The 17,339-nt window shown below is 41.1% G+C and overlaps 1 protein-coding gene and 1 long non-coding RNA gene across 10 annotated transcripts in view; one reads left to right on the forward strand and one right to left on the reverse strand.

Annotated features, from left to right (window-relative positions):
* The window catches only part of LOC109871361 (high affinity cGMP-specific 3',5'-cyclic phosphodiesterase 9A), a 37,174-nt gene extending 30,485 nt beyond the window's left edge, over window positions 1-6,689 (forward strand). For all 7 annotated transcript variants that reach the window (XM_020462213.2, XM_031805800.1, XM_031805801.1 and 4 more), the window contains 4 exons: window positions 5,782-5,910; window positions 6,025-6,120; window positions 6,247-6,304; window positions 6,424-6,689. In XM_020462213.2, coding sequence (XP_020317802.2) covers window positions 5,782-5,910; window positions 6,025-6,120; window positions 6,247-6,294 — 273 coding nt within the window. In that variant the 3' untranslated portion in view covers window positions 6,295-6,304; window positions 6,424-6,689. The remainder of the gene's footprint in view (window positions 1-5,781; window positions 5,911-6,024; window positions 6,121-6,246; window positions 6,305-6,423) is intronic.
* On the reverse strand, window positions 1,233-15,900 carry LOC109871363 (uncharacterized). 3 transcript variants are annotated; one of them, XR_004205635.1, is made up of 5 exons: window positions 15,651-15,900; window positions 10,054-10,126; window positions 9,830-9,892; window positions 2,544-2,603; window positions 1,233-1,425 (listed from the first exon to the last, which is right to left on the reverse strand). It is a non-coding gene; the product is annotated as an uncharacterized LOC109871363 (long non-coding RNA). The 3 variants fall into 3 exon arrangements; XR_004205636.1 differs by lacking the exon at window positions 2,544-2,603; XR_002252282.2 differs by having other exon boundaries at window positions 1,233-2,603.
* Between the last annotated feature and the right edge of the window lie 1,439 nt (window positions 15,901-17,339).

Raw genomic sequence — 17,339 nt, forward strand, 5'->3', positions numbered from 1 at the left:
GAGAACCGCCTCAGGCAGCCAAGCCTATACTAGACACACCCCTAATCAACCACAATCCCAATGCCTACAAAAACCCCAATAAGACAATACAATAACCCCATGTCACACCCTGGCCTGAACAAATAATTAAAGAAAACACAAAATACTAAGACCAAGGCATGACAGACATTCTGTACTGTCACTGAATGTGATTTAATCTCAAATCCAAAATACTAGTATAGTATAGAGCCAAATAGAACTGTCCAAATACATACAAAGGGGAGTGTTTATGTGTTTTTATGTGTTTTTATACAGTACATAGCCTACTGTGTAAACCCCCATATACTGTATATGTGTTTTTATACAGTACATAGCCTACTGTGTAAACCCCCATATACTGTATATGTGTTTTTATACAGTACATAGCCTACTGTGTAAACCCCCATATACTGTATATGTGTTTTTATACAGTACATAGCCTACTGTGTAAACCCCCATATACTGTATATGTGTTTTTATACAGTACATAGCCTACTGTGTAAACCCCCATATACTGTATATGTGTTTTTATACAGTACATAGCCTACTGTGTAAACCCCCATATACTGTATATGTGTTTTTATACAGTACATAGCCTACTGTGTAAACCCCCATATACTGTATATGTGTTTTTATACAGTACATAGCCTACTGTGTAATTCAAGGTATGTGTCATACCTGCCTCATATCTCAATATTGATACATTAGTCTGTGTGGAAATGGAACAACACATTCCTGAAACATTGTATTTTGACATACAGTATACAGTGCCTTCAGGTACAGTGCCTTCAGGTACAGTGCCTTCAGGTACAGTGCCTTCAGGTACAGTGCCTTCAGGTATATCCCTCGACTTTTTAAACATTTTGTTGTGTTGCAAAGTGGGATTACAATTGATTGAATGGTCATGTTTCTAACATTTGTAAAATAAATATGAAAAGTTTTAAAAAACACTAATATAGTATTCAACCCCCTGAGTCAATACATGTTAGAATCACCTTTAGCTGTGATTACAGCTATGAGTCTTTCTGAGCTTTGCACACCTGGATTGTACAACATTTATTATTTGTTTCATTCTTTAAGCTCTGTCAAGTCAGTTGTTGATCATTGCTAGACAAACATTTTCAGGTCTTGCCATAGATTTTCCAAACGATTTAAGTCCAAACTGTAACTAGGCCACTCAAGAACGTCCAATTTCGTCTTGATAAGCAACTCCAGTGTATATTTGGCTTCCTTTTTTTCACTCTGTCATTTAGGTTCATTTTGTTTAGTAACAACAATATTGTTGATCCATCCTCTGTTTTCTCCTATCACGGCCATTAAACTCTTTCACTGTTTTAAAGTCCAAAAGCTGAAGAACATGCGCACATCCAGGTACTTTCCACAGGTGCTGGAGTTGTAGCCAAACTCCTGGAAAACAGAAAGGGAAACGCTGCTCACTGCTGCTCCCTGGTGATATTTATTTATAACTACGTTTCGACCCTCGTCCTCATCAGGCATCAACATCCCAAGTGGGTGTAGAAGGTCCTATATATAGGGGCAGTGCTCAGTGACATCACTTCCTGAAACATTAGGTAAAAAAATAAAAAATAATGTATAACACATTCAATGTATCAAAATATATGATCACACTATCACGACTCAGGATATGACCCAGATGCAGAGGAGGAGGCGGAGAGTACAGTTCTCATAATATTTATTATACAAGGGGACAGGCCAGGGCGGGGCAGGTCGAGGGCAGGCAGAGGTCAGTAGTCCAGGGCAGAGTCAATGAGGTACAGAATGGTAAGCAGACTCAGGGTCAGGGCAGGCAGAGGTCAGTAGTCCAGGGCAGAGTCAATGAGGTACAGAATGGTAAGCAGACTCCGGGTCAGGGCAGGCAGAGGTCAGTAGTCCAGGGCAGAGTCAATGAGGTACAGAATGGTAAGCAGACTCAGGGTCAGGGCAGGCAGATTGGTCAGTAGTCCAGGGCAGGGTCAATGAGGTACAGAACGGCAGGCAGGCAGAATGGTCAGAACCGGGAAGACTAGAAAACAATAACTAGAAAGACTCGAAACTGGGAAAACACGCTGGTAATACTTGACGGGACAAGACGAACTGGCAACAGACAAACAGAAAACACAGGTATAAATACACAGGGGATAATGGGGACAAATGGGAGACACCTGGTGGGGGGTGGAGACAAGCACAAGACAGGTGAAACAGAGCAGGGCGTGATACATACACAAGGAATGTGATCAATATTTACAGTAATATACATACACATACAATATTCAATTAGGATAAAAATAAAAATAAACATTTGGACATATTGAAACTATAAAAACGGTTTGAAGTCAAATTCCTTGTTAAGGCCAAGAGGTGACAGTTTGCTGAGCCTGTGGATCCAGAAAGAATCCCTTTGAAGAAGTTCCCTCTCAATGTCCCCTCCCCTGCATAACATCTTGACCATTTCTATTCCAATATATCTCAGAGAACTAATAGGATGTCCAGTACAAAATGAACAGAAACCATATTTCTTGTCTCACCTGTCCGTATATTGCTGCGGTGCTCACTGATTCGTGTCTTAAGGCTTCTATGGGTTTCCCCTATGTAAGACAGACCACAAGGACATTTCCAACATGTAATTAACATTGGTGGATATGCAGATAATCAGGCCCTTTTAACTTAAATCTTTGTCCTGTGCGGTTGGTGGGTAAATGAGTTGCATTTGTACGTGAAGCTGCATTGAGCTCATTGGCCACATTTGTAATTACCCTCCGGAAAGTCTCCCTTTTCTCTGGTGGGTAAATCAGATTTAACCACGATGTCTCTCACGTGTGTGCGTCTTTTTAAAGACTGTATGTGGGGATATTTAAAAATGGGTTTCAATTGTGGGTCAGTATCAATAATGTACCAGTCCTTCCTGATAATGTCCTTAAATGCCTTCCCCAATGTTTCAGTATCGGTGAGTATTGGGTGAAGCATGATGGGAAACGTTCTGCTTTTTCTTGAACTTTTGTTTGAAGGCTTTCTAACTGTGTCCTTCAAACTGATCATTGGCATGTTTTACCCAATTGTCTTTGTACCGCATTTCCTTAAACCTTTGCGTGAGGTCCGTGGGCTGGTTCGGATAAGAGGCATCAGAGCGGCATTTTCTTCTGATATGACTGAATTGACATATAGGGAGACTTTTAATAAGTGGACGTGGATGAAAGCTGTCACCTCTGAGGGTGTTCCTGTCCGTAGGTTTCGTATAGAGATCTGTTGGAGAGGGAGGTTTTGTCCTTAATAACCATCACATCAAGAAAACTGATTTGTGATAGGTCATAGTTAATGGTGAAATGAAGTTGTTCATTCATAGAGTTTAGATAAGCATGGAATTCCAAAAGTTTGTCCTGGGTGCCTGCATAGTTCACGAAAATGTCATCCAAATATCTCAGAATTAGGAGAATATTGGAGAGAAAGGGGTTAAGGTCTGGATTCAGCGCCAACTGTTTTTCAAACATTCCTATATATATATATATATATATATATATATATATATATGATGCGAAATATATATATATATATATATATATATATATATATATTTACAGTATAGCAGTCAAAAGTTTGGACACACCTACTCATTCAAGGGTTTTTCTTCATTTGTTACTATTTTCTAGAGTAATAGTGAAGATGTCAAAACTATGAAATAACACATATGGAATCATGTAGTAAGCAAAAAAGTGTTAAACAAATCTAAATATATTTAATTTTAGATTCTTCAAAGTAGCTACCCTTTGACCTGGATGACACCTTTGCGCACTCTTGGCTTTCTCTCAAAGGAATGCTTTACCAACAGTCTTGAAGGAGTTCCCACATATGCTGAGCACTTGTTGGCTGCTTTTCCTTCACTCTGCAGTCCACCTCATCCCAAACCATCTCAATTGGGTTGAGGTTGGGTAATTGTGGAGGCCAGGTCATCTGATGCAGCACTCAATCACTCTCATTGGTCAAATAGCCCTTACACAGCCTGGAGGTGTGTTTTGCATCATTGTCCTGTTGAAAAACAAATGATAAGCTCAAAACAGCTGGGATGGTGTATCGCTGCAGAATGCTGTGGTAGACATGCTGGTTAAGTGTGCCTTGAATTCTAAATAAATCACAGACAGTCTCACCAGCAAAGCACCATCACACCTCCTCCTCCATGCTTCACAGATGGAACCTCACATGCTGAGATCATCTGTTCACCTCTCTGCGTCTCATAAAGACACGGCGGTTGGAACCCAAAATCTCCAATTCTGACTCATCTGACCAAAGGACAGATTTCCACCGGTCTAATGTCCATTGCTCATGTTTCTTGTCCCAAGCAAGTCTCTTCTTATTTTTGGTGTCCTTTAGTAGTGGTTTCTTTGCAGCAATTTGACCATGAAGGTCTGATTCACGCAGTCTCCTCTGAACAGTTGATGTTGAGATGTCTGTTACTTGAACTCTGTGAAGCCTTTATTTGGGCTGCAATCAGAGGTGCCGTTAACTCTAATGAACTTATCCTCTGCAGCAGAGGTAACTCTGGGTCCTCCTTTCCTGTGCCGGTCCTCATGAAAGTCAGTTTAATCACAGCGCTTGATGGTTTTTGAAACTGCAGTTGAAGAAACTTTCAAAGTTCTTGAAATTTCCCGCATTGACTAACTGAAAGTAATGAGGTACTGTTGTTTCTCTTTGCTTATTTGAGCTGTTCTTGAATCTCAAATATAAAATACATTTTGATTTGTTTAACACTTTTTTTTTGGTTACTACATGATTCCATATGTGTTATTTCATATGTTGTATGTATTCACTATTATTCTACAATGTAGAAAATGTTAATAATGAAAAACCCTTGAATGTGTACTGTAGGTGTGTACAAGCTTTTGACTGGTACTGTATATCTAGAAAGGTTTGAAAAACAGGTAGTGCTGAATCCAGTGATGCCGAAACCCAATAAATTACTGGAGGTTTATGTATAGAGTGTGCGACTATTTTTTTTTAGCTCATAGTTTAGTCAGCACATAAAATAATTGTCTCTGGGTGTGTGCCAGCTCATGTTTTTTTATTCAAGTATATAGAATGGTAACATGAAGAGTACACAGAATTGAATTTTCAGGTATATGGTCCATATATTTTTTATTTCTCTCCAGCAACTGAGTTGTATCTTTGTAGTGACTGAGTGTATTGATACACCATCCAAAGTGTAATGAATAAGTTCACCATGCTCAAAGGGATATTCAATGTCTGCTTTTTTTTACCCATCTACCAATGGGTGCCCTTCTTTGCCTCTGAAAACATCCTTGGACTTTGTGGTTAAATCTGTGTTGGAAATGCACTGCCTGACGGAGGAGCTTACAATTATCTGTATGTGTGGGATACTTAGATGAGGTAGTCATTAAAATATATGTATGTATATATTGTACACAGAGTGAGTCCATGCAACTTATTATATGACTTGTTAAGCACATTTTTACTCCTGAAGTTATTTAGGCTTGCCATAACAAAGTGGATGAATACTTATTTACTCAAGACAATTCAGCTTTTCATTTTTAATGAATTTGTAAAAATGTGAACTTATCGGATATTGTTAGTATGCCAGTGACACACAATCTTGACTTCATCCATTTTAAATTCAAGCTGTAACACAACAAAATGTGGGGAAAAGAAAAGGGCTGTGAATACTTTGAAAGTACTGTAGATACACTATTTACCATTTGTATAAAGAATGATGGATTGCACTGACATCTTTCTCTCTCTTCTCCACCCTTTCCACAGAGTGACAGGGAGAAGGCAGAGGGTCTGCCTGTGGCCCCCTTCATGGACAGAGAGAAGGTCACAAAACCCACCGCTCAGATCGGTTTCATCAAGTTTGTCCTCATCCCCATGTTTGAGACCGTCATGAAGGTGAGCCATGGATGGATGGGACTATAAAAAGAGAATGTTGGAGTGATAGGACTGTGATGATGATGATGATGGTGATGGTAAACTGCCTCCTTTCTCTCTCTCTCTGTGTCTCAGCTGTTCCCTCAGATTGAGGATGTGATGGTCCAGCCTCTGAGAGAGTCGCGAGACAGATACGAAGAGCTCAAGCAGATTGACGATGCCATGAATGAGGTCAGAGGTATTTGTGTGTGTACATGTGTTTTTATTTTATTTTTGTATTTATTTAAGAAGGACATGTTTTTATGTTCTTATGTGTAGCAGCGGTGACTAACAGTCCTGTGAATGTTTCTACTTTAGGTGCAGAAAAAGAAAAGTGAGAACTTGACTATGGGGAAGAAGAAATGAAAGCACAAAGGTAGTTTTTTTTCCCCAACTGGCTGCATTGAGCAAAGTCTTTCTCTATACTGTATGGCTCTGGTGCGGTGTAGATGAAATGAATGTGTGTTCCTCTGTTTTAACTCAAACCTCCTACAGTGGTAAAGGTTGAGTCAGCATAGTCTGAGGAATGGGACAAGAGGAAGATGGAAACAGACCAAGCTACTTGACTGACTGGCCGGATGGACAATCCAAAAGCTTTTATCAGGGAATGTCGACTTGTACAGCAGACTACTTCAGTGAACAATATTTAGATTTTCTCTTATTGTTTTTTTAAAATGTTGTTTTATACAGAATGTACAGATTTTTAGTTGCCTTCGTTGTTTCCTACAAAATAAAAGGTTTACTTTAATTATAACCTTTCACATAATGTTTTTTATTTTGTTTTAAAACATATATTACCATTATTAAAGCTTATTAGTCTTATTTCTAGATGTATTTATGTTCATTTTAGCTGTGGATAAGTTTCATATGATTAAGATAGACAGAATGGGTGAGGAGCACTTGTTACACTCTCTGTTATACTCTTTGCCATGTAGCGCGTCAGCCTGTACACTCAGCATTCTGAACATTCCAAACATCATATACACGTGGCCTTGTTGCTGTAGATCAGAAATGTGCCTTCCTTCCATATGCCTCCACTCCCTGTTTACTTTCTGCATATTCCTAGCGAACATAGCAACTATTGAAGGTTTAAGGAGCTGTCAGTGTGGGGGTGACCCATACAAAACGTGACTTAGTCAAACAGGATGTTGAAACACCTAAAGCCTTTCAATGCAGAACATACATGCCAAACATTCAAGGGTTTATTTTAAGAAGGAAAGGCATGGTAAGAGTATTATGGAGGGTAGACAATGAATGACAGATATGCACTGCCACTGCAGCATGATCAGAATCCTGTTCCCCTGGCTAGACGTTGCATTCATCAACCAATGGTTGCGTGCCACGTCAACGACTTTGATGTCGGGCACCAGATTGTTGTGTGGTTAGCTGATAAGTAAAATACCTATCCAGGCGTGGTGAGATCTGGCATGAGTCAACAATGCCTGGGCAGGGGAACGTACTCATGATGGCAACATACTGTACTTTGACAGTGGAAGGACTTGGGCCCCTAGTGGTCAAGGTATGACACTACAGGCACATCCTGACTAGTTCAGAGGGGTATTAGTATTTCAGAAAGATGGTTTAACAAATTCAGGGTTCCTTGAACATATCTGGCTTGTGTTAACCAGATGAGGGAGTACAGGATTCCTTGGTTCCAGAACAGATGCTTCTCATTTAAGTTGTTAGGCTAAGTGGAGTGCAGATTGGTTGATCTGGCGCGTGCACGCAACATTAAAAAAGGTCCTCAAGTCGATGACAGAAAAAACTATTGATACAGAGTCAAAAGACGGAGCCCAATATTTCACATCTACAACAAGAAACAGTTGTAAGAACATACAATGAATATTTTCATATATTTACGAAAACAAGTAATACATCCACTGCTGCAAAAGCCATAGAGGGAGCCTGGCAGAAAATTGCATACGGAGCTTGGCCAAGTGTAGTGACACAATTCCAATGTCTAATAGGCCTAGCTCACACACACGGCTGATTAGTAACAACACTTTGCACTTTATAGAGCACTTTTATTGCACCGCTGGTTATATTAAGTTTCAAGGCTTTGGCCTAATATGGAAGTTGTTGTAGCTTATGTCACAATTGCAGGTCCATTTCATAGCCTAATGTAGGATTAATAATAATTTATTGAATTCATAGTGCTTTTCATGACAACCTGGGCAACAATGAGTTCTCTGTTTAGTTTATAACCCACAGATCATCTGACAAAAGAAGGAAGATCATTTAATTTCATGACTGTTTATGAAAATGATTTGATTTGTGTAGGCTACAGTATTCAATAGCTAGCTACCTGTTTGTTTATGCTGCGAATCGATTTTCTCCCCTTCATTTTGGTCTAGAATGGTCTTAGAATGGAGGATATGTGTCCCACCTATAGCACCAATGACGTTTGGAAAATCTGCGGGATGAATTTGGCTATTTATCATGTTTATTATGTTGCTTAGCTTTATTAAATTGAGGTTAGCAAAGCATCGCTGGCAGTCAACCTATCACAGCCTACTATACCTGCAATTCTGTAAAAGTCCTCATTGATTATTATATGGACAGCTTGATGGCCAGGGAATGCAACAAATCCATACAAATATATATGCAATGCGATGTAGACTCTTTTTACGGTTCTACACAGTTGCCTTGCCAAATAGTTGAGCATCGCCCACATTGTACAGGAAACTTCCAGTGGAAAAACATACACAGTGTTTGCATAGCAGTCATAGCGAAACCGCGTTGAGTTACATTTGGTATGGGTTGAGTAAATTGACCAGATATATTAGTGACTGTGCGGAGAAATAATTCCGAATTCTTTATGGTCTAAAGGATGTATTCTAGGTCCAATAGTTCGTTCCCACTGGAGAGCCCGGCGAACAATTCAGGCTCCGATGTCAAGTGGATTTTCCAAGAAGGGATAGGCGGTAGTGATGAACAAGAATCTGTTTGGCGGAGAAGTCTTATATTTATTCACCAGACAGGCTAAAATCAAGTTGACGTAGTAGGTAGCATGTTTGATTCAGAGCATTCGTTGCTATGGTTTCTGACCAGGCTCTCTTTCTGGAGCCTGGAAAGTTTTCACAAATTCGGTTTTGACACATTTAGCTAAATCACTAATCCAGTTTTCTAGAATAGTCCTCTGAAATACCCCTCAAGTGTTACGATACTGATGATTTGTCGCGACAGATTATGTTTCTACTGTTGTGGCTAGGTGGAGTAGGCCTACAGTGCCATCTAGTGGCCACATCAGGGAAAACCGTTAAATCAAATGTTATTTGTCACAAGCGCTGAATACAACAGGTGTAGACTTTACTGTGAAATGCTTACTTACGAGCCCTTTCCCAAAAAGGCAGAGTTAAAAATTAAGAAAACTGCTCAAAATAAAAAAAATTGTGACAAAATAACAATAACGAAACTATATACAAGAAGTACCGGTACCGAGTCAATGTGCAGGTGTAGGTAGGGGTAAAAGTGACTAGGCAATCAAGATATATTATAAACAAAGTATCAGCTGTGTGTGTGTGTGTGTGTGTGTGTGTGTGTGTGTGTGTGTGTGTGTGTGTGTGTGTGTGTGTGTGTGTGTGTGTGTGTGTGTGTGTGTGTGTGTGTGTGTGTGTGTGTGTGTGTGTGTTTGGGGCGTCAGAATGCATCTGTGTCAGTTTGGTGTGTGTGTGTACTGTATGTATGAGTGTGTTGGAATGTCAGTGAATGTTGGGAGTAAAAAAAATATGAATGTAAAGTCTCCTCTAAGTCTGACCTACTTTGCATTAGAACTATTTAGCTCAGGGGAACATTAGGAGGCAGAAAGGGAGCAGAGTGCATACGCACCGCAGGTTAGTTCTGCACTTTGCTGAGGGATGATGAGGGGGCGATGTGGTAATTTGTCGATGTGATGACTCACCCTGATGTGCCTCCCAATGTGGCTGTAGGTATTCTCTATTCTCTCCGGGCTTTCACTGTTGCACTGCAGGAAACAAACAACAACACCGGGGCTCTGTGAACAGTACAAACAACACAGTGAGAGTATAAGAGATACAAACCAAATCTTGGTGTTTGTGTGTGTTTACTAAACCAATACTGTATAATCTTGTGTTTTTTTAAGTCGTGTTTGCTCTACACCTGTACCTTCCAGCTGGTGAAGGGCACCAACCACTCCTCTGCCCCTTAATCCATCCCAAACAGCTGCACTGAGGGAACTCTGGAAAACACATGGCAAACATTGAATCCCAGTTCCACTCACACAAAGCAAGTGTCATCTACAGTGGGGAGAACAAGTATTTAACACACTGCCGATTTTGCAGGTTTTCCTACTTACAAAGCATATAGAGGTCTGTTATTTTTTATCATAGGTACACTTCAACTGTGAGAGACGGAAACTAAAACAAAAATTCAGAAAATCACATTGTATGATTTTTAAGTAATTAATTTGCATTTTATTGCATGACTTAAGTATTTGATCACCTACCAACCAGTAAGAATTCCGGCTCTCACAGAGCTGTTAGTTTTTCTTTAAGAATCCCTCCTGTTCTCCACTCATTACCTGTATTAATTGCACCTGTTTGAACTCGTTACCTGTATAAAAGACACGTCCACACACTCAATCAAACAGACTCCAACCTCTCCACAATGGCCAAGACCAGAGAGCTGTGTAAGGACATCAGGGTTAAAATTGTAGACCTGCACAAGGCTGGGATGGGCTACAGGACAATAGGCAAGCAGCTTGGTGAGAAGGCAACAACTGTTGGCGCAATTATTAGAAAATGGAAGAAGTTCAAAATGAAGGTCAATCACCCTCGGTCTGGGGCTCCATGCAAGATCTCACCTCGTGGGGCATCAATGATCATGAGGAAGGTGAGGGATCAGCCCAGAATTACACGGCAGGACCTGGTCAGTGACCTGAAGAGAGTTGGGACCACAGTCTCAAATAAAACCATTAGTAACACACTACGCCGTCATGGATTCAAATCCTGAAGCTCACGCAAGGTCCCCCTGCTCAAGCCAGCGCATGTCCAGGCCCGTCTGAAGTTTGCCAATGACCATCTGGATGATCCAGAGGAGGAATAGGAGAAGGTAATGTGGTCTGATGAGACAAAAATATAGCTTTTTGGTCTAAACTCTCGCCGTGTTTGGAGGAAGAAGAAGGATGAGTACAACCCCAAGAACATCATCCCAACCGTGAAGCATGGAGGTGGAAACATCATTCTTTGGGGATGCTTTTCTGCAAAGGGGACAGGACGATTGCACCGTATTGAGGGGAGGATGGATGGGGCCATGTATACCGAGATCTTGGCCAAAACCTCCTTCCCTCAGTAAGAGCATTGAAGATGGGTCGTGGCTGGGTCTTCCAGCATGACAACGACCCGAAACACACAGCCAGGGCAACTAAGGAGTGGCTTCATAAGAAGCATCTCAAGGTCCTGGAGTGGCCTAGCCATTCTCCAGACCTGAACCCAATAGAAAATCTTTGGAGGAGCTGAAAGTACGTATTGCCCTGAAGGAACCTGAAGAAACCTGAAGGATCTGGAGAAGGTCTGTATGGAGGAGTGGGCCAAAATCCCTGCTGCAGTGTGTGCAAACCTGGGGCCTGTTGCACAAAAGTAGAATTAAGACATCCGGGATAAATGACTCAGCTGAGCTCAATGAAGCCAAAACATGTGCGTCCAGGCTTAATTGGTTGCACAAAGACCAAGCCAGGATGAGCAGACACGGATTCATTAAGCCAGGTGAAACCAATCCTGGATAGGTGCGCGCTCACGGCTCACTCAAATAGACCCCGCCACAGATCACAGATTAACTGATTTACCATGGCAACTAGAGCCGCGTACTTTTCCCCGTCGGAAGCACAAATCCTCATGGAGGCATACGAGGAGGTAAAAGATATAATTAAGAAGAAAGGCAACACCGCCACAGTGATAAAGCAAAGAGAAAAAGCGTGGCAAAGTATTGCAGACCGCCTGAATGCGTAAGTAGTGCACAATTACACACTCACCGCTCCGCTGAAACATCACAATTACAATTCAAATATTTAATTCACATCTCCAAAAATGCAGTTGTACTGTAATTATGAAACGGTTAGTTTTTTATTGAAATGGACTGCAGATATGAGTGAAATTGTGTAAAGTAACTCCATCACACTGTATAAAGCTATGATAATTTTTTTGATATTGTCCATTGACGAACACTCTGCATTGCCAGTGATGTGCATTGATTGGTGTAATATTCCTCATCTTATGATTTCAGATGGTCTGCAATGCTGACTGTGTGATCAGCAATGTTGTGGCAAAATGGCCTGGCTCAGTCCATGACTCCAGAATCTTTCGGGCCTCTGAAATCTATCAGTGCCTATCACAAGGTAAGCCACACAACCCCTATTTATAACCATCATGGCTGTGTCAAGAATATCACTGTGTTTATGAGGTAGTAATGATGAGATTTTGTGTTGACAGGTGAATTCTCTGGTGTGTTGCTGGGAGACAGGGGGTATGGCTGCCAGCCTTTTCTCCTGACACCTTTCACAGACCCCCAGGAAGCACAGCAGGCCTACAACCATGCCCATGCCAGGACCAGGGCCAGAGTTGAAATGACCTTTGGCCTCCTGAAGGCACGCTTTCACTGCCTTCACAAATTAAGGGTCAGCCCTGTTAGGGCATGTGATATTACTGTGGCTTGTGCTGTCCTCCACAATGTGGCCTGCCTGAGGAAGGAGAGGGCCCCCAGAGTGCCACCAGCCATGGACTGGGACAATCCGGCAATCTTCCCTGACGATGACAGTGGTCGGCTGCTGAGGGACCAATATGTGTTGAATTATTTTAGTTAGTATGTGTGCTTTCAATTTTGGTTAAATATGTCCTGCGGTGGCAGAGGAATTTGGGTTTTTTTGGGTTCGTTTTTTGACGAATTTGGCCTCTTATGATGTTTGTGCGGTATACTGTGTGTAATACAAGGCTGCAGGGAGGCTACTGCATCCATTCATTTGTCTGTTCAGTTGATGTGTATGGATTTGTCCTGCATTTATTTTAGTGTGCAGACATGCAGGGTGTGTTATATACAGACCTTTGAATGTGTATGTATCATTTTGTATAATATGCTTGGATTCTGTGCTTTCCATCTTGTAGAGTCACTGTGACTTCAGTTTCGAAAGGAGCTGATGGTTTACCTGCTTTGTTTTGTCCTTATTCAATAAAGGAACATAATGTTACACATTGTGTTTTTATATTCATATGGAATGTGTATTTGTTTATATGACAGAGTACTAGGGCCACACTGAAGAAAAAGGATAAAGTCATAAATTTATGAGGCTGGTTCTTTCTGCAGCAAAGCTACATATTGTTTTTACAGTTTTGATACTTATGACAATGTGATACTTAATATTCTGGCACATCAGCATGTCTTTGTTTATGAAACCATACTGAAGTACAATTTCACAAAATGCCCCACATCTGTCATTTTAACAACTGTCCTCCTTTAAAACAACTGGTTACAATATTATGACTTGTTTTTTTCCCCTCTGTGGCCCTAATATTCTATCATTTTATATATAGCCTTATAGTCTATGGGAAACTGTAAATTATCTAATGATAGCAACATCATCTAAAAATCATTTTTTATCCAAAATCATTGAAATTAATGATCACAAACGTTTAAATAATAACAGTGGGTCTAGTTATATGTGATAACAATGTATAGTGAGCAGTGAAATAACTATTGGTTTCCATTTGTGGTGACTGCTGACTGACATTAGGGATGAGATTAAATAGGTCCTGGAATTTAGCCTGGTCTGGAGCAGGCTAGCTCCACAGAATAAATCTCCATGGTAATTTATACCATAACATATCCTCCTGCCCCCTATCCATCTTTAGTGCAACCGGATTACGGATCAATTGAGCCAGGATCACCAAGATATCCTGGCTTAATCCCTTATCCTAGTTTTGTGCAACAGGCCCCTGGTCAAGAACTACAGGAAACGTATGATCTCTGTAATTGCAAACAAAGGTTTCTGTACCAAATATTAAGTTCTGCTTTTCTGATGTATCAAATACTTATGTCATGCAATAAAATGCAAATTCATTACTTAAAAATCATACAATGTGATTTTCTGGATTTTTATTTTAGATTCCGTCTCTCACCGTTGAAGTGTACCTATGATAAAAAAATTACAGACCTCTACATGCTTTGTAAGTAGAAAACACTGACGATTTTGCAGGTTATCAAATACTTGTCCTCCCCACTGTACACATGTTGCTTATGAGTGCAATTCCCACTACTTTTGGATTATACATGGATTTTAAGGCTTGCATGAATGTCCTGCTTAATATAATGTTTGTGTCATCTCAAATTAACTGCATTATACTTAAAAAAACACTTCAACTTCAACCAGTAAAATGGCTATTTGGCTAGCTTTTCCTACAGCCTGTATCAATGAGTGTTAGCATTATAGCTAACCACTGCTGCATACAAAATAGTAATTTTGCAAAGATCACAACCAAATATAATCTTAGTGACTGTTCAATCAAGAATCAAAACAGCGTTGTAAGAAAAAAAAAAAAACTATTTTATTTAGAATAAATGATGGCGATAGCTTTCTTACTGCCACATCTGTGCGTGACGTCAGTGTATCGTGTACTGAAAAAGGGTCTGTTGGATACAGCATTACTTTAAGGACCCAAACAGCTTTTGATTTACAATACCAGTTTCCTTTTGTCGTTGCAAAACGTCCTGTTAAACTGGCTGATTTCCACAAACAAATGCTTAATTGTTAATTGTCCCTTCTATACAAACAAATGTTCCCCTCATATGTATGTTATATGGAATATTCTTATCATAAAATATTAAAACAAGTCACTGTTTTTAGAGCATTGGTTTAGGAAGGACATTTTACTTGTGGGCCAGCTGCTCAATGTTTGAGCTTCCTGTCTCACCAAAGGGAAATTAAATGGTGTGTAAAGCAATACCAGATGGTGTTCTAACCCTTTAGAAACAAACTGTGGTCAATACAGATCCATCACTTGCAAATTCAACCATAGTATTTAAGTGTCTCAATTACTGATAAAAAAATGTAATCATTCATTAATTAGAGAAGCTTTTTATGACAGTGATGTTCCAATAGCAAAATGTAGGTGGAACTTGCAATATGTTTGCAAATTGGCCAAAGGTATGGACTTATATATACAAAGTATGTAAACACCCTTTCAAATTAGTGGATTCGGCTATTTCAGCCACACCCGTTGCTGACAGGTGTATAAAATTGAGCACACTTCCAATGCAATCTTCACAGACAAACATTGGCTGTAGAATGGCCTATACTGAAGAGCGCAATGACTTTCAACTTGGCACCGTTATTGGATGCCACCTTTTCAACAAGCCAGTTCGTCAAATTTCTGCCCCGGTCAACTGTAAGTGCTGTTATTGTGATGTGGAAACGTCTAGGAGCAACAACGGCTCAGCCGTGAACTGGTACGCCACATAAGCTCCCAGAACAGGACCGCTGAGTGCTGAAGCTCGTAGCGCATACAAATCGTCTGTCCTCGGTTGCAAGTATCCTTATTACACCTTGAACATTAGAATGGCGCTGGAGGGGATGTCTGCCGTTTTACGGGCACCTAACCAAGTGCTATTTTGTGTGTTTTTTCGCGTTGTTTATAACTTATTTTGTAAATAATGTTGCTGCTACCGTCTCTTATGACCAAAAAGAGATTCTGGATATCAGAACAGCGATTACTCACCTCACCTGTTTCTCCAAGACTAGGCTCAAATTCTTGTTATTCACGTGAAGAAAAGATGGAGGTACAGTGGGCGGATATCGGGGTACCTTGTGAGAATTTGTTGGTGAGTGGGTAATCCGCCTGTACGGTCTGTTCTATTGGCCAACGTCCAATCACCGGAGAATAAACGATGAGCTCCATTCGAGACTATCCTACCAACGGGATATTAAAAACGGTAATAACTTATGTTTCACAGAGTAGTGGCTCAACTACGACACAGATAATATACAGTTGGCTGGCCAAACTCAACTCTAGACCACCTTTACTCCACACACAGAGCCCTGTCCAAAGCTCTCCCTCCATTTGGAAAATCTGACCATAATTCTATCCTGCTGATTCCTGCTTACGAGCAAAAAATAAAGCAGGAAGTACCAGTGACTCGCTCAATAGGGAAGTTGTCAGATGACACAGATGCTATGCTACAAGTCTGTTTTGCTAGCATAGACTGGAATATGTTCCGGGATTCATCCAATGGCATTGAGGAGTATACCACCTCAGTCAATGGCTTCATCAATAAATGCATTGAGGACGTCATCCCACACAGTGACCGTACGTACATATCAAAACCAGAAGTCATGGATTACAGGCAACATCCGCACCGAGCTAAAGGTTAGAGCTGCCGCTTTCAAGGAGCGGGACACTAATCCAGACACTTATAAGAAATCCCGCTATGCCCTCAGACAAACCATCAAACGGGCAAAGCATCAAAACAGAACTAAGATTGAATCCTACTACACCGGCTCTGACGCACGTCGGATGTGTCAGGGCTTGCAAACCCAGCTGCGAGCTGCCCAGTAACGCGAGCCTACCAGACGGGCTAAATGCCCTTTATGCTTGCTTCAAGGCAAGCAACACTGAAGCATGCATGAGAGCACCAGCTGTTCCGGACGACTGTGTGATCACGCTCTTCTTAGCCGATGTGAGCAAGACCTTTAAACAGGTCAACATTCACAAGGCCTCGAGTTCAGACGGATTACCGGGACGAGTACTCAGAGCATGCGTTTACCAACTGGCAAGTGTCTTCACTGACATTTTAGACCTTTCCCTTACAGAATCTGTAATACATACATGTTTCAAGCAGACCACCATAGTTGCTGTGCCCAAGAAAGTAAACGTAACCTGCCTAAATGACCACAACCCCGTAGCACTACATCGGTAGCCATGAAGTGCTTTGAAAGTCTAGTCTTGGCTCACATCAACACCATCATCCCGGAAACACTAGACCCACTCCAATTCGCATACCACACCAACAGATCCACAGATTACCCACTCCACACTGCCCTTTCCTACCTGGACAAAAGGAACACCTTTGTAAGAATGCTGTTCATTGACCTCAGCTTTGCGTTCAACACCATAGTGCCCACAAAGCTCATCACTAAGCTAAGGACCCTCGGACTAAACACCTCCCTCTGCAACTGGATCCTGGAATTTCTGATGGGCTGCCCCCAGTTGGTAAGGATAGGTAACAACACATCTGCCATGCTGATCCTCAACACAGGGGCCCCTCAGCGGTGCGTGCTTATTCCCCTCCTGTACTCCCTGTTCACCCACGACTGTGTGGCCAAGCATGACTCCAACACCATCATTAAGTTTGCTGACCACACAACAGTGGTAGGTCTGATCACCAACAACGATGAGACAGCCCATAGG

This window comes from Oncorhynchus kisutch, linkage group LG26, assembly GCF_002021735.2.
Source record: "Oncorhynchus kisutch isolate 150728-3 linkage group LG26, Okis_V2, whole genome shotgun sequence".
NCBI classification, from domain to species: Eukaryota; Metazoa; Chordata; class Actinopteri; order Salmoniformes; family Salmonidae; genus Oncorhynchus; species Oncorhynchus kisutch.